The 19955-nt window shown below is 46.2% G+C and overlaps 2 protein-coding genes across 4 annotated transcripts; both read right to left on the bottom strand.

Annotated features, from left to right (window-relative positions):
• Nucleotides 1-135: 135 nt before the first annotated feature.
• On the bottom strand, nucleotides 136-16567 carry LOC109644948 (transient receptor potential cation channel subfamily M member 1). 2 transcript variants are annotated; one of them, XM_069527337.1, is made up of 28 exons: nucleotides 16143-16567; nucleotides 12464-12540; nucleotides 12110-12302; nucleotides 11783-11996; nucleotides 11443-11567; nucleotides 11193-11364; nucleotides 10591-10765; nucleotides 9796-9919; nucleotides 8787-8859; nucleotides 8591-8691; nucleotides 8240-8413; nucleotides 7674-7808; nucleotides 6814-6864; nucleotides 5978-6118; nucleotides 5832-5861; nucleotides 5456-5748; nucleotides 5052-5280; nucleotides 4673-4804; nucleotides 4447-4587; nucleotides 4054-4182; nucleotides 3651-3902; nucleotides 3362-3536; nucleotides 2911-2931; nucleotides 2582-2726; nucleotides 2264-2466; nucleotides 1995-2127; nucleotides 1520-1881; nucleotides 136-1436 (listed from the first exon to the last, which is right to left on the bottom strand). In XM_069527337.1, the coding sequence occupies exons 1-28, from the start codon at nucleotides 16221-16223 to the stop codon at nucleotides 715-717; spliced, it is 4803 nt and encodes a 1600-aa protein (XP_069383438.1). In that variant the 5' UTR covers nucleotides 16224-16567; the 3' UTR covers nucleotides 136-714. The 2 variants fall into 2 exon arrangements, with proteins under 2 accessions (XP_069383438.1, XP_069383433.1); XM_069527332.1 differs by having other exon boundaries at nucleotides 8240-8691.
• A 744-nt stretch (nucleotides 16568-17311) lies between these two features.
• tppp3 (tubulin polymerization-promoting protein family member 3) lies at nucleotides 17312-19822 on the bottom strand. Of its 2 annotated transcripts, none has more exons than XM_069527324.1 (4): nucleotides 19680-19822; nucleotides 18613-18817; nucleotides 18305-18458; nucleotides 17312-17925 (listed from the first exon to the last, which is right to left on the bottom strand). In XM_069527324.1, exons 2-4 carry the CDS (start codon nucleotides 18798-18800, stop codon nucleotides 17731-17733), a joined length of 537 nt encoding a protein of 178 aa, XP_069383425.1. In that variant the 5' UTR covers nucleotides 18801-18817; nucleotides 19680-19822; the 3' UTR covers nucleotides 17312-17730. The 2 variants fall into 2 exon arrangements, with proteins under 2 accessions (XP_069383425.1, XP_069383430.1); XM_069527329.1 differs by having other exon boundaries at nucleotides 19642-19775.
• Nucleotides 19823-19955: the final 133 nt, after the last annotated feature.

Below are 19955 nucleotides of genomic sequence, written 5' to 3'. Positions count from 1 at the left end.
CTCTAACTCCGCCCTCTTTTAATGATATTTGTTCTTCTCCTCTTTTATTTAAGTTTGAACCATGAACAGTGGAAAAGTTACAAACGTCACACGCACAACGTGAAACGAGAAAGAACCAGATTCACAAAGAACAACTTGGTGATTGATTGTTTTATTGAAGGATCAGTAATAATCTGTTATAATCTGTACAGAGGTAGATTTTATTCCCTTTATTCACACTCAGTATTCAGTTGTAATAAGATCTTCAGCCTCGTAAATAAAATCAAGTGAAATACAGTAAAAACATTACAACGCAATAAATATAAAAACCAAACTATTCATTTAATTGTTAATTCCCTTTATTAAAGACAAACAATTCTAATATAAAGTTTTGTTCAATCGTTGCTTTTTATAACTTTTTATATGACGACTTGTCCAACGCTAAAACAAAAAAACTAAACGAAAACAAATATCTCAGGATGAAAAAGTGGAGCCGAACACGAAGAAGACACCAACGAAGAAGTCATGAGAGTCTTTGATGATAAGAGCCAACGTCGAATAAACACGTGAACCCTGTGGCAGAAATGATACGTCACTTCCTGCCTCTGCCGTCTGCTCCGCCCCTCACGTGAATCCTGCTGAATCTTCCCCGTGTTGTGCATGTGTGAAACGAAAACTGCGGAGAAAGTTCTGGACATGTCTGAAAATATATACATGTCACTTCAGGATCAGCAGTCAAAGACCTGAACCTGGACTTGGACCTGGATCTGGACCTGGATCTGGACCTGGATCTGGTCTGGTGTCCCCTGCCCCCCCACTGAACGCTGACACCAGGTCCCGGACGCTGCTAGCTGAGCGCGGCGTCTCCTCGCCCTCCTTCTTCCTCGTCTTCCTCGGGTTGACGTTGAGACTCTTGGAGCGAAGTGTCGGGTACATCCTGTCCTCCCCCACCAGCAGCAGCTCCGATGACTCCTCCCCCTCTCCTTTACCCAGGTTACCAACCGACGGCTCACCCCCCTGCTCCCCATCGGACGACCCAGGAGGCTCCACTTTTTGTTTGGTCTCAGTTCCTCCGCCCCTTTCCTCCGTCATGGTGGATGCTCTGTGGGGTGTCAAACTGACGGCTGCGTCCTGAACCTGGTGGGCCGGGCTGTAGACGATGCTGCTGATTGACTTCCTGCTGGAGGAGGCGGTGACGCTGAGGGTCGCAGAGGATAAATATTCTGTGACCTTTGACGTCTCCAGAGGGAACGATGCCACCGCCTCCAGTCGGCTTTTCTCGGGCGGTTTCTTCACATCAGCGTCTGTTAGGTCCATCTGAGGGGAAGCAGGTCGGGTGTGGGTTGTTTGGAGGTCCGGGTCGCAAGGGGAGATCAAGATGTCAACGTTGGACAAAGACTGAGTCCTGTCCCTCGGTCCTTTCACCTCCAGGGTCGAACCAAACTCCTTCACCTCACCTGGAAACAGGAAACAGTTAAACAATCGTTTATCTCAGGAGGTTACAGGTTCCTCTCCCAAGGTTTAGCCTCATGTGTCGAACCTGCTGCGTCTCCTCGTTGTCTCTCTGGACTCAACTGGACCTTCTTGTCATTCGCCTCTGTGTCTCCGGACACAGAGACCCTGTCGTCATGCTCCAGCTGGTATCGGTACAGACTGTATCCGTCGGCACTGTTAATGCTGCCGTGTCGCAGCAGAGCGGCCGGTTCACACACCGATGATCCTCTGGAGCGCGACCGGACAAGGTCGGCTCGGTCGACGCCGGCCAGCTTCTCCAGAGCGTTCATCATCCGACCAGAGAACTCCTCCAGCTGAGCCAGGCGGAGGTCGACCGTCTGCAGGGACGCCTTCATCGAGTGCTCGCGCTCGTTCACCTCCTCCAGGCGCATGAACATGTTCTCCACCCTCAACACGACAAACAGTAAACAACAGTTAAACGCAAAGTAGAGCCGAACACGATGTGAATCATTGTTCACTTGTTTATTTGGAAATATGTAAACACAGTGTCTCGCTCTGACCTCTCACATGTGACTCTGATTCGTTCGTTGTTGGACGATTGTTTCTCGTCGTCTTTCTCTCTGAAATATTCCTCAACACACTGTTCCTCGAACTCGTGAAGAGACTTTAACTCGTCTGGACTCAACACCAGCTCTGAAAAACACATCCATCAATCATCAGTTTATAATATTTGACACTTGTTGTTTTAAACTTAAACTTTGTATTTGAAACTTGATATTTTCAGTTGCGGCGAAACAAAGATGATTTGCAACGAGGGTTTGGATCTTACGGAGTCGTCTCTCGCGGTCGTCGTGCTCTCCCTCCGGCCGGCGGCGGCAGTGGCAGCACAGCCTCTTCAGGATGATGTAGATGTGGGGGAAGACGATGAGCGGGGGCGGCAGGATGGGACGGTCGTGGAAGGTCATGATCAGCTGATATCGCTGGAACTTCCACACCTGGTTGGAGATGGACTTCACCTCGAAGAAGGTGTTACTGCGGAGATGAAGAGGAGGAAGATGATGCTCATCAGTTTATTGATCTGAGCTCCATCTGTCTCTTTGTCTGTCTGTCAGTGGCTGATCTGAGGTCTGTGTTCTGAAGCACTGACTTGAAGACGGCGATGAGCAGGTTGACCAGCAGGATGTTGGCGACCAGCAGGTAGCAGGCCATGATGGCGGGAGTGAGCCAGGCTCCGGGGATACAGGGAGGAAGCTTCTTCCCGTCTTCATCATACAAGTTGTCTCCACACGGAGCTGAAACGTGTTCAACACTGAGTTGAATCAAATGTTCTCTTTAATAAAATAATGAATCACACTGTAAAAACTTTATGTCAAACAAGACTTCCTGTCTGCATCTTAGAATAAACGATCTGTAAATGACAAATTAATTTACAGTTTACAATAAACAATTTAAAGATTGATTGTTTCTGAAACTCACGATTGATTTCCATCGCATAAACTGTCCAGAGGAGACAAAGAGACAAAGAGACAGAAAAAGATCAAGAAGAGAACAGATCATGATCATCAGCAGATTTTAAACAGAGACAATGTCTTTGTCTCATCTTCATCTGACATCAAAACACATACAAACAATTCATCAAGTTTAATATGATTAAAAGATGTTAAAACACAGAGTGAGGACAGAGGGTGAGGTTAGGGGTGAAGACGGGTGCGGTCAGGGGTGAGGACAGATAAGGCTAGATAAGGACAGGGGATGAGGACAGGTGAGGACTGACTGCTGACTGTGAGCCTTCTATAACCACTAGTCTTAGGGCCTGTAGAGCGTGAGGACAGAGGGTGAGGACAGAGCGTGAGGCCAGGGGTGAGGATGGGTGAGGACAGTTCAGGACTGACAGCTGACTGAGTCTTACTATGAACTCTAGTCTTACGGTCTATGGAGTCGGCAAACACCTCTCCGTAGATCATCCAGTACGGCATGTAGAAGATGTTGCGAGCCAGACGCCACGTGGGCTTCTCGTCTGGATGGAGGATCGCTTGTCGAGCGACGCCGAAGCTCATCAACACCACGAGCATGATGACCACGAAGTACAGCATGTCAATCATCTGGACACACACGTGGGGGCGAGACATGGAAGATGAACTTTCACCTCTGTAAAATATCTGAGTATCATCTGTAACTTATGTTTGTATCAGTGATGTCTCCACAGGACATTGTACCATCTTCCCGATCATCATGACGTAGGGTCCCAGGTACTTGTTGACTCCAAAGATGTCCAGGACTCGGATGTACCAGAAGATGATGTCGACGCAGTAGATGACGCGTCCGTAGCCCATGTAGGGCTCATTCTGCAGCCGCAGCAGTAAACCCAGCAGGAAGACGGAGATGGCCGCCAGGTCGGTGATGTTCCAGTAATCCTCCAACCACACGTTGATCTTCTGCTTCAGCTTCCCCGGCTCCGACATCAGGATCTGACCACGGCAGAGTTCAGTCAGGTCAAACCTCGTCAGTCATAGAACATGCATGTGCCTCAGTAGAACTTTCTTCTATCATCACAACACCACATTTACAGTGAGCTTTACAGTTTGTTACTGGGGCTGTGGTGACCTCAGCTGTGTTTACCTGTCTGACTTTCTCCAGCCCCAGAGTGATGATGTAAGAGATGACGATCCACTCCTGCAGAGAGGGCCATCGCTCCATCTTCACCAGGATGATGTAGTTGTACAACATCAGGTAGACCAGGTACGAGATCTACAGAGAGAACCAGGTTCTAACATCCAGGTCACATGACACTCCAGAAGTATTAGCAAAACTAAATACAGTATCTAAAGACTCACCCTGACCTCACCCCTGACCTCACCCCTGACCTCACCCCTGACCTCACCCCCTGTCCTTCAGTATTATTCTTTCAGTTTCATTTGAATCTGCTGTGAAACTACATGTCGTGTTTGAATGTTGAGGGTGAAATACTGAACAGGACCTTTCAGTATTTTAAATAAAAAAGTGTGTACTTGCCGTGTTGAACCAGAACTTGGTGAAGGGAGCGTTGTAGAACTCGTAGATCTGCCTCCCGATGGGAACCCTCCTGCGATGTTTCTTCTGGTTTTCTTCTTCGTCTCCTTTCTTTGATGTAGCGTCAACATTAGAGACGGCATCCTGTGAAAACACATAAATTACTGTTTGTATACTGTTTTTAAAGAACTACGTCGCTCTGAGTGAGGATCCCCTGTTTGGTTTGTACCTTGCTGGATTTGTTGTCGTCATCTTTACTTTTGCCGTCCTCATTTTCTTTGGTCGTATGAAATGAAGCTTCCTCTCCAAGACGAAAGTCCATGAGGAGGATGGCAGGAGGGAAAACGATCCCTAAAATCACCTGGAGACAGAATTCACAAGAACTTTATTAACGTGCATCTCCTTCTGTTACTGTGAAGATTGAATCACTGGTGGAGTCCCTCAGGGTCCCATGCATGAGCCCATTTTATTTTTATTTCATACTGTATATATAAATATATATATTGCTGTGGGGGCACAGATTCAAAACCTCTGGTTCTTTGTGTTGTTGTGTTTGTTTTTTAAGGTTTTTAGCCTGGCTCGGTGCAGACTGCTGCATGCTGTGTTACCTTGAGGCTGTTGCTCTTGCCCATCCTTAAACAGCCCATCCACATGTCCGTCAGCAACATCTGGCTGCAGGTGTGAGCGATGAAGTCTCTGTGTTTGGCAGCAACAGCTAACTTCAGACAGGTGGAGTTACTCCAGTTTTTCAGTTCGTACGTCAGCAGCTTCATGGCGACCTGCTCATCGTGTTTGTATGACTGATCCAGGAGCTCGTAGGCTAGCTGACCAAACTCCCTGCACAGAAAACACAAGCACCATATTGTTCTCAGATCAACTGAGCTTCTCAAGACGGAGCTGCTGACCAACTGCTCATCTTAACAATAAACAGAGATCAGGTTTCAGTCTGGATCAGACCTGATGCAACCTGGCCTGGACTGACCCTGAACTGATCCTGGACTCTGGGACTCACCTGGAGTTGTTCTCCAGGTCCTGGTAGATGTCGTCCACCAGCTCGCTCTGAGACGACTCATGGGCCATTGCCTTGTAGAGTTTACAGGCCACCAAAGCTTTGGCCATGGCCTCCTCCCCCCGCTGCCACAGGAACAGCGCCATCTTCTGGCGCTTCAACAGCACTGCCCACACCATCAGCTCATGGAAAGGGTACTGAAACCTGCTGACCTCAGGGTCATCAACGTCTATGTCCACCTCCTCCTCCTTCTTCTTATTCTTCTTTCCTTTTCCCTTCGAACGAGGCTCATCGTCCTGGACAGATTAGACCACAGATGCACACATCAGGAAATTCAAACAAAAGTTTAAAGATCACACCAACAGAAGCAAGAACATACCTCCATCCCAAGAAGTTTCAGAGCTTTTGGCTGCAGGAGAAAAGATGACACAGAAGTTAATTTACTGCAGATTCAGTGAAGCACTGTTTGATTCTTAGGAACATAACTTTATTCTTGGAGAACTTTCAGTAACTGTGTGTGCTCACTCTTTTCAGACCATACAGGTTGTTGTACAGCGTCCTGAAGCTCTTCCTGGTGTATTTACAGCGATATGCTCCACCCATCAGAAACTCCAGCACCAGACCGATGTCAATCAGCGTGATCTGGTAATCTGGAGGGAGGTTCCCCTAAAACACAAATTTTCAATTCACCTTAATTTGTATTTTGCCAAATCACAGTGTAGATTTTGTCAAGGCGCTTTACATAGTGAGGTCAAGACCTAACACAATTGTAGAGAAACCCTACAGTTCCCACAGAGAGCAAGCAGAGGCAACTTTGGAGAGAAAAAACTTCCCTTTAACTGGGAGAAACCTCTGGAACCATCTGCCTCAACCCATTGGGGCAGCAGAGAATGTTCCATGAATCAGTTTGTCAACAGCCAGCTTACGACGATAAGGCCATACATTCATCCAAACATCCATCATCATCTTTGTCAGTGAAGGTTTTCCAAGGCTTGGAACCAATCCCAGCTGTTGATGAGAAGTGGGGTACAACCATTGACACCTAAAGTCAATTTACAATCTTCATTTAACTGAACCCCAGTCTGTTTGGACTGTGGAGTTCCCGAAAAAAAACACAACCAAGAATCCTCTTATGCTAACCACTGCACCTCCGTGTTATCTGACTATAAGACCTGTGACTGAAATCAGAGTCTGACAGTCAAACATCCAAGAAAATAGACGGATAGACAGACAGAAGAAAGTAGGACACTTCTCAGAGTAAGTGGAACACCTGCCGCTCGTGCAGATGCCATCTTGCAGCGGGTTAGGGTTAGCATCATTTGATGGCATCACAGGAACCTGGAGTTCATAAAATCTCTCACCTTTTTCACATCTCGGACCACAAAGTGCAGCGTGTTGGCAGGACCCAACTTCTGCAGAGAAACAAAGACAAACAGCAGATTAATGAACAGAGTTTATTGTGGAGGTGTCATCACAGCGATTAAAGACTCGGTGTCACTGATGAACAGATGAACTCAGTGTGTGAACAGCAGAAAAGTGACAGTGAGCAGGTCGCACACAGACGGCAGCAGAGAGCTTCACTTTAATCTGACAATAATGTGACTGACATGTTGTTTTAAGAGCTTTTTCTTTTAGGGAAGCAGATTAAGATTAGAGAGCAGCAGTGATATAACAGACGTGGAACACTGATGGATGTTAAGCTGCAGATAAACATGTCAGTGAGAAGATAGATGTTCAAGCACAAAGCTTTTGTTTCATAACTTAACCTCACATTCGATTTAAGACAAGACAAAGTGAACAAACACTTCTGTCAATTACGTTTTAAAAAAGTGAAGTTGCTTCATCATCTGTGACGACTCACTCACCTGTAATCAGCTGATCAGTGTCACAGTGATCATTAAGTAATACAAACTGATCATTAATATTCATGCAGGAGGATTTATAGATGATTTAGTTTGAGGAAGGATGAGAATCACTGACATGTTGATTCACAAATAAATACTTTAATTATCTTAAAATAAATAAACTTTTGAATCAGAACTTTTCAGATTTTAACTCCATGTGATGATTTTGAAGTTTCTGTTGTGTCAGAGAAGAAACGACTGTCACGTCTGACAGCACTGGTCCCTGAATCTAACAGACCTCATCTCACTGATCATCTCATGCTTCTGCTGTGTGACCTCAGGTGAGCTCCGGTGGATCAGAGTGGGCGTGGTCTCACCGTGTTGTACAGCTCCTCCAGTCGAGGGATGGTCAGGAAGTGATGGATGTTCACACCGTTTTCAATCAACAGCTTCACAAAGTCGACTCTGTCCAGAACTAGAGCGTCCATCATGGCCTGTTCCAGAGAGTTCACCTGCCAGACCAATCAATCATCTTCATCAATATCATCATCATCATCATCATCATCAATATTATCAATATTTCAGATTTTTAGTTTTACGATATCATTTGCTGTAATTTATTCTAAATGACATTTTATAATTTGCCTCTTGTCTTTGATGTTTGTAGTTTCTCTTTGATCTTTGTATTGAATTTGCTGAAAGGTTCTTTATCAATAAAGTTATTATTATTATTATAATATCATCATCATCATTACTGATGTCATTATCATCATCAAGCTGGTGGATGAAGATATGATGGATGAAGAATAACTTATGAATTGTTATTGATTGATCAGCTGATGATTGGTCAGCTGATGATCAGGTGGCAGCTGTTTGTCTGTGATAAATGTTTTTTGTGTTTGAACTTGACCTCATTCAACAGCTCAAACATCTTGTCTCTTACCCAGCTCAGCAGCTCCAGTTTTCTTGGGTCGGTCTCTTCAGGAGGTTCAACTTTAGTTTTTCCTCCTTTTCCCTTTTTCGCTCTGGCTTTACCTTTTCCTCCCCCTCCCCCTCCTGCCCCTCCCCCTCCTCTCTGGGCCACAGGGCTCTTAGGTCGATCTCCGACTCTCACAGGCTGCACAGACGACAAGAAAAACCTCAACAAACTCAGAGAATCACACAAAGCAAGGGAAAAAAAACTGTATACCGCAACAAATACAAATACAAACACAGACAGACAAGTGGAAAGGTCTGAGGACAGACAGGTGAAAAGAATGGTGGACAGACCGGTCAGACAGACAAGTGGACTCACAGGCCAGTGGTGTCCGTACACAAAGATCTGACTACGAGCGATGTCCACTCTGTTCCAGGCCAAAGCCAAACTCAGCTGATCTGACGCTGATGCATTGGTACCTGAAATCATCCCAAACACAACATGTGACAACATGTGACAACATGTGACAACACTCACTACATGGAACAGATGTGTTGAATAAACGTGTTGTTACCTTTGAGAAGAGCTGTGAGGATCGACATCTCAATGTCCTGTTGACCCTCTGAGCCCATCCTGAATACTGTGATCTACACACACACACACACACACACACACACACTCATTACCTGAGTCTAAAATCACCTGAAGTCACCTGAGTGTTGAGAGATCTCCTCAGGAAGTGATGTCACACTGAATCATATCAACATCTGTCACATGATGGACGATGACGTTTGATTCTAATTCACCTCAAACAATAGCTTTTGCTCAGTGGTGCCCCCTGGTACCCCCCCACTGAACGCTCTGACAGCCATGCTAAGATCTCTGAGAGGCTACGTGATATTTCCACGTGGATCCAGATGTGTTAGCTCACATGCTAACAGGCCTGCTCCCCTCTGTCTTGTTTCAGGCCGCAGGTCACGTTTGTGCAGAAACATCTCGACCTGCTGCAGATTTTAATCTGACAACAAATCATTTTAAGTGATGAGATGTGATTTTATGGACAGACTGTTGCTGCAGCTGTTCTCCGGAGGAAGCGGAGGATTGTGGGATTAAATAAACCAAAGAACAATTTCCACTAAAACCTTTATCATTATGTTAATGTCACAGTCAGCAGGTTTTGTATTATATTATATTTGATGATAAATACTCATATCAAGGTGTTTTTCATTCAATGATTTATCGCTGATACAAACAATAAGTTTATTGATGCAGAGAATCAGGACTTTGACTGTGGGTCCGGTGTCAGTTAGATCACTACACAACAAACTTCTCAGCATTTCAGAGATCGGATCACAAACAGGCTCAAAGACAGACACGTGATTCACACAGGTTTGGTCTGACAGCAGATTTGCGTTGTACAGATGTTGTACAGATGTTAGACGGAGTTGTTGATGATGGTGAATGAATGACGACACACACACAACACGTGAATGAACAGCTCTTTAATTAATGCACGGATGGAAAACAGAATCACCGAGACATGAACCAATCGGGCGTCTTCTTCACATCAGAGTCTGACCTACCAGAGCTCTCTTCTTCATGCACTCCATCACCATGAGGAAGATCTGCTGCGCCTGGCTGCGGCTGTAGTTGAAGGTTTTCTGGATGGTGACCAGCAGCTGATCTTTGACGCTGTCACTCACCAGCCTGTGCAGGAAGAGAAGACAACTGTGATCACGTGACTCGTTCTGTCAGGTCCTCCTCACACCTGAGATGTCATCACTCACTAATCACGATAAGGTGAGTTCACCACTTTGTAGTGAAGTTTTTTATACTCATTGTTTCCCACCAACCCAGCGATATATACCATCATGCATTGCACTCACAACAGGAGCAGCCCGACCTCTTTAAATATAAATACAAGCAGAGCATCATGGGACAAACAAGTTTATTTCTACATTTAAAATATGTTTATTCTACATATTTTTAATACCCCCCCCCCCCCCCCCCTCGATTAAACACAGTTCAACCTGCTCCACATCTGTCTCTATCGGACTGGACCTCAGAGTCAAAGGTCGTGGTCAGGATTTGGCGTAATGTAAGGATGGTGGACCAGATTGCATCCAGGTCTGTCAGATGGTGTAACATCTGTAACATCTGTAACATCTGTTGTTCAGGGGACGATTTAATCCAGACAAGTTCAGCTGCAGGTTCTGATCTGGATCTGGAGAATGTCTGCACGATGGAGTGCAGACCAATGATTTCACAATTATTTCAAAACACAACAGGAACCACAAGAAGAGTCCACGGGGAGCAGATAGATAATGAATTCACTGTGTTCGATTCATTCTATATGTCAATATGAGAGAGGTCCTCACCCGTCCTCCTCACAATATCTGTGAGCAAAGGAAATGATGTCAGAGGCTCGACCGCTGCCGTCACAGATCACAACAGGGACAGGAGGATCCTCCTTCAGACTCTCCAGCACGATGGAGATGACGTTAGGACCCCCCTCAAGTATCAGACACACCACCGGGACCCCCTGACCCAGACCTGGAACACACAGATACAGAGTCTGTAAAGTTAAAGCTTCATGATTGTTACCAGCTAAACTAAAGTTAAGTTCCTATACAATTGATTCTGTTCTTCCAGAGTCTAATGTTCCAGTTCATCATCGAAAGAGACCAATAATAAAACAAGGAAGGATGCAGCCCCTGAGTTTTGACACAGATATAGATAAAGGTGAAAAGAATCACTGTGGATCCAGTGTTGGATCCTCTGGTTCCTCAGCAGCTGCAGTCAGAGGTGACGGCTGAGCCTCCCTTTGTTGTCCCTGCCTTACAAACAGCTCCAGGCATAGGATGACAAAGGGAAACCCACAGGTCACATGATCGGTCACATGGTTGTAGCAGGGTGGTCTGGTGAGTCTAAGAGAAACCAGGAGTCATTAAAAACCTCCTCAACTGATCACATGACTCACGTGTGTTGATCTTCTGCAGAGCAATGTGTTTCTCCAGCTGGCGGCGGAGACGGACCTCGGCGCCATACTTCCCGGTGGTCCCGTTGTCGGACAGGATGAAGTGTGAGTGGCTGCCGTTCAGGACCGACAGTTTGCTGAGCGGGTTGGACATGGTCTGATACGACCGAGTCACCTGAAACACAGAATCCGGTTCAGTCTGGTTTAGTGTGGATCAGTTCTGCTCAGTCTGGTCCGGTCTGGTTTGACTTACGTCTCTCCCTATCAGGTCTTCTTTGTTTTCGATGATCCCCCACGGTGCGATGCCGATAGCATAGACTTTCCCTCTGGACTTGGACGAATGATCTTTGAGAGCGTCTCCAACATGGCGGATCACTCCTGAAACACACAGCGGACCGAGATGTGTTCAGGATGTTCCATTTACCTTTTGTTTTTAAAACTCACCTAGAAGCATTTTTTTTTTTAATCGGCACACAAAGTCAAAAACTAAAAGGCTCAGTGTCTAGTTTTAGTGACACACACCTGAGTAAGAACCTGAGGTGGTCACCTGTACCTGAGAAGATCCAGGTGGAGGAGCCTGAACTGAACCGTACCTGTGCTGACTCCTCCGGTGAAGATCCAAGCTCCGGTGGTCACAGCGGCTTTGATCAGTCCCTTCCCAAAAACCTGCTTGAGTTTGGGCGGAAGGTCAAAGTTCTGAAGGCCTCCGTGGACAGAGATGAGCAAGGTAGGGAGCTCCAGCTGCCAGTCCTTCACCATCAGGTGGAGCAGGGAGTCCGGTTTAGAGTCATAGGAGACCCTGATGTACTGCAGGGGGAGGAGGAGGAGAAGAAAAGAGTCAGCGACGAAGATCTCACCATCAAAACTGCTGTTTCTATCAGATTGGCTGTACTGGAGGTTTTGGTGTGTCGGTTTGGTACCATGGCCTTATTGACATGTCCTCCTCCCTGGAACTCAATGACTCCATAGGAATCAGTGGGGGAGGTCTGGGTGTGTTTGAGGGGACTCCATCTCTCTGCAGTTTGGACCTCCAGCTGAACCAGTGGGGCCCCCTCCTCTTTGGCCCCCGGGAGGATGGCAGTGTGCTGAGTCACCAGCTGACCACAGCTGCACCTGAACAACAACACATGATAACATTAACCTGATGGACAGATCTCTGCAGGACAGAACTGGACTAGATGATCAGAGAGACTTGCTCTCTGTGAGGTGTCACTCTTCAGACCGTCACTGGGGACAGACACAGGTCTGAATCCCTGTTATGTTTGTGTCAGTACCTGCTGGCGTCTTTGCTGGGAATGATCTGGATACATTCTCTTTTCTGGAACGTCCTCTCGATCCAAACTCTGTGAACCTGAAGAAAAACAAGCTCTGAGTTTTCTAATGCAACTAAACTCATATTTAATGAATCTTAGTTCAGTTTGAATCTGAAACGAATGCGCACATGATTCAATAAAAAACATGACAGGAGAAACAGCTGCAGAAAAAACACCAGAGTCTGAAAACATTTCAAGAGGAGAGAAGAAGAACTGAGAAACACTTCACATGAGTGAGGTCACACGGACTTGTTGTCTGTGACTGTGAGTTCAAGTTTCCTCTTCACTGGTCAAGATGAAGCTGAAATGAACAAACTGCCTCAAACAGCTGAGCATCAAACTGCTGTTGTCTTTGTGTATCTGGTTAATTACTGGAGCAGTGGAGCTTTCACTATCTTTATGAATCTAATCCTCTTATTCTGAGTCCTAATAATCCTCCTGCAGCGAAACACACAGAAGAGCCTTTAAATCTGTTTCCTGTCTGCACTAATGTTACTGTGTGTGTGTGTGTGTGTGTGTGTGTGTGTGTGTCACTTTGTATATTCTTCCTTTAGGCGACATCATCACAAAGCCCCACAGACACACATTGTTACACAGATGACCTGCACTGAACTCCGGATAGTCTCCCGACATTTGCTGGAGGGGCTGAATGTGTGTTAATGGTTCTGAGATGCAACAGATGCAAAAATGAAGAAAGAGAGAAAAACAATACCAAGCTCTCAGGATGAAAAAGTGGAGCCACACGCGTAGAAGACACCGACATAGAGCCGGGATCAGGTGTTGATATGGGAAAGACAAACTCCGGAGAATGTCCAGAGTCAATTGTGTGGACATTCTCCAGAGTTCATGTCTGAAAACATCTGTAACGACTCTCAGGATAAAGACTTAGAGTCGTGAAATACCTGGAAACCTCCCACTTTCTTCAAGAAACATAAACAAGTCTCATTTTCTATGTTCTCATGTACAACTCCTGTGTGATACTGTGTATTACTGTGATACTGTGTGGTATTGTGTTTTACTGTGATACTGTGTGGTATTGTGTTTTACTGTGATACTGTGTGGTATTGTGTATTACTGTGATACTGTGTGGTATTGTGTTTTACTGTGATACTGTGTGGTATTGTGTATTACTGTGATACTGTGTGGTATTGTGTATTACTGTGATACTGTGTGGTATTGTGTATTACTGTGATACTGTGTGATTCGCTGAAGCACTTTATCAAATTCCTCCACTCTGGATGATGAAGGATTACTGAGTCTGTCACACGGACGTCAGCTTTACACAGTTTTAACATGAATGAAAAACTACCACCACCATCATCATCATCTTCATCATCATGATTGACAGACTGATGTGTCTCATGACATCCTGTTCACTCCCACTATTCTGGAACGTTTAAGTTCTCAACAAACCTTTGAGACATAAGCTCGTCTTCAGGTCAAGTAGAACAAGAATCAGAATCTGAGTGGACAGTTCATCTCTCACAGCGTCTCCTGTTCCTACCTGAGTGTCCAAATGTCTCGTCCTTCACAGTGGAATGAAGACTGAGGCAGCTTCGTGAGGACCAGTTGTATCTCTGTGGTGTCTCGGTGCACCCCTGTGAGGACCGCTTGTCTCTGTGAGGACTTGTTGTCTCTGTGAGGACTGCTTGTCTCTCTGTGGCGTCTCAGTGCAGCTCAGATTAGACCCAGACTTGCTGCAGCTGAGCGGGTTCATATGACGAGCATGTGAGGCAGCAGGACTCTTTGTTGGATCTCGTCTCATGACTCTGGTCTGAGTTAATCCTTCTGAGAGTCTCATGACTCCTCCAGTATTTTCATCCTCACATGAACCAGACTCAACAAATCTGCTCTGAGAAATCCACCAAACCTCCACCAAACCTCCACCAAACAAACAACCAAACCTCCACCAAACAAACAACCAAACCTCCACCAAACCAACATCCAACATCCACCAAACCTCCACCAAACCTCCACCAAACCTCCACCAAACAAACAACCAAACCTCCACCAAACCTCCACCAAACATCCACCAAACATCCACCAAACCTCCACCAAACCTCCACCAAACAAACAACCAAACCTCCACCAAACCTCCACCAAACCTCCACCAAACAAACAACCAAACATCCACCAAACAAACATCCAAACATCCACCAAACCTCCACCAAACCTCCACCAAACAAACAACCAAACATCCACCAAACCAACAACCAAACATCCACCAAACCTCCACCAAACAAACATCCAAACCTCCACCAAACAAACAACCAAACATCCACCAAACAAACATCCAAACCTCCACCAAACAAACATCCAAACTTCCACCAAACTTCCACCAAACATCCACCAAACATCCACCAAACATCCACCAAACCTCCACCAAACATCCACCAAACATCCACCAAACCTCCACCAAACAAACATCCAAACCTCCACCAAACAAACATCCAAACCTCCACCAAACCTCCACCAAACAAACATCCAAACCTCCACCAAACATCCACCAAACCTCCACCAAACAAACATCCAAACATCCAAACATCCACCAAACCTCCACCAAACCTCCACCAAACAAACAACCAAACCTCCACCAAACATCAACCAAACCTCCACCAAACATCTGGTAAACTTCCACCAAACAAACATCCAAACCTCCACCAAACATCTGGTAAACTTCCACCAAACATCCAAACCTCTGTGAATCACAGGAGAACATGTGGTGTTTTCACTTTTGACCTAAATGAATTCTGTGGAAAATAACAACTCACTTTTATCGTATGTTAGTTTTTTGCCTAAAATCCCCAGAGATCCGCTCCAGAGTTTTTAAAGAAACGCATGAGTGGTTTCTGAGCCGCTCGCTGACACGTGCACTGACACGTGCACTGACACGCTGGGTTTTGTAATGAGCAGTTTAATGTGACGACTCAGCACAATGAACAGAGAGAGTGAGGTCGGCAGGATTATCGGCCTTGTAAATGAGATTAATACATGTTTGTGTAATGAGGTGTTACATCATTATTTTATTTTGTAAAGAGACAGGAAGTGGACCTGCAGCTGTGAGCCAATCAGAGAGCTTAGCTGACCCCAAAACAGAAACAGTCCTGCGTGAATGGAGTCACAGGTTTGAGTCCAGTGAACAGTGACTCCAAATCATGAGTGACAGACTGCATACTGTGCAATGACCAGCAGAGGGCGACTCCACTGGTAGTTTCTATAGAAAATGTCTCCTCTCACTTTAAAACGTCAGGAAACTTTGTCCTCAGGAGTTTTTGTCTCTGTCTCTAGATTAAAGTCGTCTTCAAACAGCTGATGTTCGTTTATCAATTAAGATCATTTAGAGTCAAACAGACCAGAATGCACCGGGTGTGTTGGGGGGTGGATACCACAGTCTGATTGACAGCTAGTACTGTCCAATGGGAGCAGGTGACAGGTGTAGGTGGGCGTGTCAAAACGCAGGCTTCAAAACAGCAGCTCACAAACCAACAGGTGACATCACGGTGATAACAAATCAATTGATCTACTCTTCTTAAGTGAAACTGAGACTTTACTGAGGACAGACATTCATCTATCAAACTGAGTCTGTGGTGAGTCAGGGGGGAGTCGGGGGAGTCAGGGGGGAGTCAGGGGGGAGTCTCACCTTCTGTGATCCGGACGACGCGCTGCGTTTGATGGACGATCGTTTGAAGGATCCATTCGTTCCTCTCCGTCCTCTGTCCATGATGATCTTCAACTGTCCTTCATCCTCCTCCTCTCTGTGTCTGTCCCCTTGTTGTCCTGTCCCCTCCTCTGTCTCTTCCCTCTCTGTCTCTACCTCTTCTTACTCTGTTTCCCACTCCTTTGTCCCCTCCTCTGTCTCCTCTGTCTTCTTCTGTCTCCTCTTTTGTCTCGTCTTTTATCTCCTGCTCTGTCTCCTCCTATGTCTCCTCTGTCTCCTCTGTGTCCTCCTTTGTCTCCTCTGTCTCCTCCTCTTTTGTCTCCTCTTCTGTCTCTCTGTGTCCTCCTCTGTGTCGTCCCTGCAGTGTGTGGTGCGTTCAGGCGTCTGTGGACAGGCTGAGACCTCGTCCTCTCTGTATAATCAGGATTAGTGGACGCTGCTCTTTAATGGATGGAGATTTAATAAATGGTGATTGAAGGTAAATCTACTTTAGGACGAGTCCTCACGCAGCTGAGGACACAAACCTTATTTATTCATTTCAAATCCACTGACACAGTCATGTCACAGGCCACAGTGCCCCCTGCTGCCAGTGGACACACATGTGTCCAGGTGTCTCTGACCACCTGAGGCCGCGCTGCTGTTTGATTGGCTGCTGAAGAAACACTGAGATTAAACCGAAGTCCAGGTAAAAGTCCTGTGATTTAAGATGCAGGAGTTTTTCTTTTTCTCTGCCTAAAGAACATTAAAGTGTAAAAACCTTCAAACGAGAAACTGATTAAAACATAAGAGACATTAAAACACGTTCATCGTCAACATGTCACCATGACAACCGTCATCAGGCTGATGAAACCTCAGAGGTCACATGATCAAACATACACTTCACAAACTGAGGACTCTTCCTCAGTCGATCACATTTAGTCTTAAGATTTTTTAATTTATAATAATAATAATTTTAACTTATATATTCAGGGGAAAATAATACATTTAAGATGTTAAAGATAAGATAGAAACATTTATCACCTCTCAGCATCTTCTCTGATGATGATGATGATGGTGATGGTGGTGATGATGATGATGGTGATGATGATGATGATGGTCGGTGCCATCTAGTGGTCACTCTGTCTAACGTGTCACTCAACAGAACAGAGAACTGTGTTTTCGTTCTTTATTGGTTCAAGACATTTGTTTCCAGTTTCGTCAACACAAACATTAAGACACATTATCATGATTTCAACTTTGTATCAAAGGTCAAAGGTCAGATTCCAGTTTTAAAAAACATCGATCCAGAAGCTGCAGCAGGTTGAACATGTGACTGGAGATCAGTCAGCTGACAGGAAGTGACTGACGTGCTCGTTTAACTCTCTGCTGTCCAATGAAAACACACCTGTCGGAGAGCAGACTGATCACATGATCACGATTTACAACTGCGTACAACTTTGGTCATGTCCATCTCCACACACACACACACACACACACACACACACACACACACACACACACACGGTCTGACAGTCCTGTAGGAGCTGTACTTCCTGTCAGCCTCCAGCGGGGGGCGCCACCTCTTGCCTTGTTACTTCTCTCCCTTCATCTTGGATTCGTACGTCCCAGCGTTCTTGTACGCTCCCACGTAGCCAGTGTTGTCCACGAGCTCCTCGCGGCCCTCGCGACCTTTGCCCTTGCCGCTCTCGTTGAAGCGCTCTTTGTGTGATCCGGTGTAGCGGGACGCGTCGGTCAGACGGTCCACAGCCGCCGTCTTCGCCACTTTCTGATGAAACACAGACGACAGGAAACAATTTAGACCAGAGCCCAGTCTCACCTGAGCTGCTGCCGCCCCCTGCAGGACAGGTGAGGGTCGTCCCCCCAGAGGCTGCAGCAGGAAATAGACAGTCCCAGGTTTATGGACGTTCTCATGTGTCCTCAGACGTCCACAGTGAAATGGACTGATGTTACAGGGTCAGTTAGGGACAAAGGAGTGTGGTTAGTGTTGTGTCGTTGTGTAGCTGCAACCTGACACTTTTCACCGTCCTCAGTTCGTGTTGAACGTTCGTGTCCCATCATGTAATCAAACCGTCTCGCTCACGCCCTGTGCCTCGTGGTCGTTTTACAAACACGCGATGACCTTTTAAAGTAATGGATCCTCTCACCGTCACTCCGGCGTTGGACGGTTCTCCTCCCTCCACCAGAGCGACGATGGACCGCAGCGCCTCCTCTTTACTTTGACCTTTGAATCTCTTTGGAGCCAACTCCTGCAGCGCTCTGTGGAACTCCTCGTACGTGATGACGCGAGACGTCTTCTGTCTGCACACAAACACAGCTACTGGTCAGGTGACAAGGTGGAACCGTTACTGACAGGAAGTGTTAGCAACGCTTTGTATTCACTGCTGGTAGGTGAGTCATGTGACTGATTAGAACCGATTAGGAAGAGAACGTGGGACCTGGTCTACAGACTCACTTGACTTTGGAGAAGACGATATCGACGTCAGTGGCGGTGACGTTCTTGCCGTCGATGATCTTACAGTCTTTACACAGTTTGGCCCAGTTCTTCCCGTTCAGCTCCTTCCCCATCGCCTTCGTGTCTCCATGAACGGCGAACTTCTTAAAGGCCGCCAGCAGCTGCTCCATGTCCGCACTGTCCGCCATGATGCAAGAAGGAAAATCTGCAAGACACACACGCAGCTGATGACATCATCTGTGACGTCATCACAAACTGACATCACAGTGGTCAGTCACGTGATCCCCACGCCGACGTTCACTAGACTTGTCTTTCAGGAAGTCTAGATTCTGATTGATGACCGTTTGTCTCCCTCTTCAGGCAAAGAGAGTCATTACACAACCACTGGATGTTTAACATGTCCTCATTTTTCTTTTCAGTCTCCGAACATTTGATCTTTTGAACTTTTAAGGAAATCACATGAAAATGTGTCTTTACCTGAACATGTCTCAGAGCCGAGGATCAATACAGATCAAGTGTGTGTGTGTGTGTGTGGGTGTGCATGTGTGTGTGTGCGTGTGCATGTGTGTGTGTGCACGCTCATATTAACATTCATACACACGTCTCTGAACCACGAACAAATAAAACTTTCTGCATTTACACATTTAAATAAATTCACTCAACTAAAATCTGCAGCCTACTTGTCTGTCCTCATTTATCTGTCTGTCCTCCATCAGTCGTCTCTCACCTCGTCCTCTGTCTTTCTTCTGTCAGTCCGTCTCTCAACTAGTCCTTTGTCTTTCTTCTGTCAGTCTGTCCCTCACCTCATTTTCTGTTTCTTCTGTCAGTCCGTCTCTCAACTAGTCCTCTATCTTTCTTCTGTCAATCCGTCTCTCAACTAGTCCTCTGTCTTTCTTCTGTCAGTCTGTCCCTCACCTCATTTTCTGTCTTTCTTCTGTTAGTCCATCTCTCAACTAGTCCTCTGTCTTTCTTCTGTCAGTCCGTCCCTCACCTCGTCCTCTGTCTTTCTTCTGTAAGTCTGTCCCTCACCTCGTCCTCTGTCTTTCTTGAGTCAGTCCGTCCCTCACCTTGTCTCTTGTGTCTCTCCTCCGGCCGTCAGCTGCAGTTGCAGGATTCAAATGAGCTCTGAAGAGCCGAGGGCTTGTTATCATCTGTTTACTCTGTCGCCATGACGACATCCTGTCCAACATCAGGGAGGGCCATAAAACAGAGGGAGGGAGGGAGAGTAGAGAGAGAAAAGAGGGGGGAGGGAGAAGGCGTGCGGGTCGTACAGCAGGCTGTCCATGCAGGCTCCTGTCAGTTCACAGAGCTGGAGGTCAAAGGTCAGAGGAGGAACTACTTGT

The sequence above is a fragment of the Paralichthys olivaceus genome, chromosome 1, assembly GCF_024713975.1.
Source record: "Paralichthys olivaceus isolate ysfri-2021 chromosome 1, ASM2471397v2, whole genome shotgun sequence".
Taxonomy (NCBI): Eukaryota; Metazoa; Chordata; class Actinopteri; order Pleuronectiformes; family Paralichthyidae; genus Paralichthys; species Paralichthys olivaceus.
This window is presented reverse-complemented; position numbering and strand designations above follow the sequence as displayed.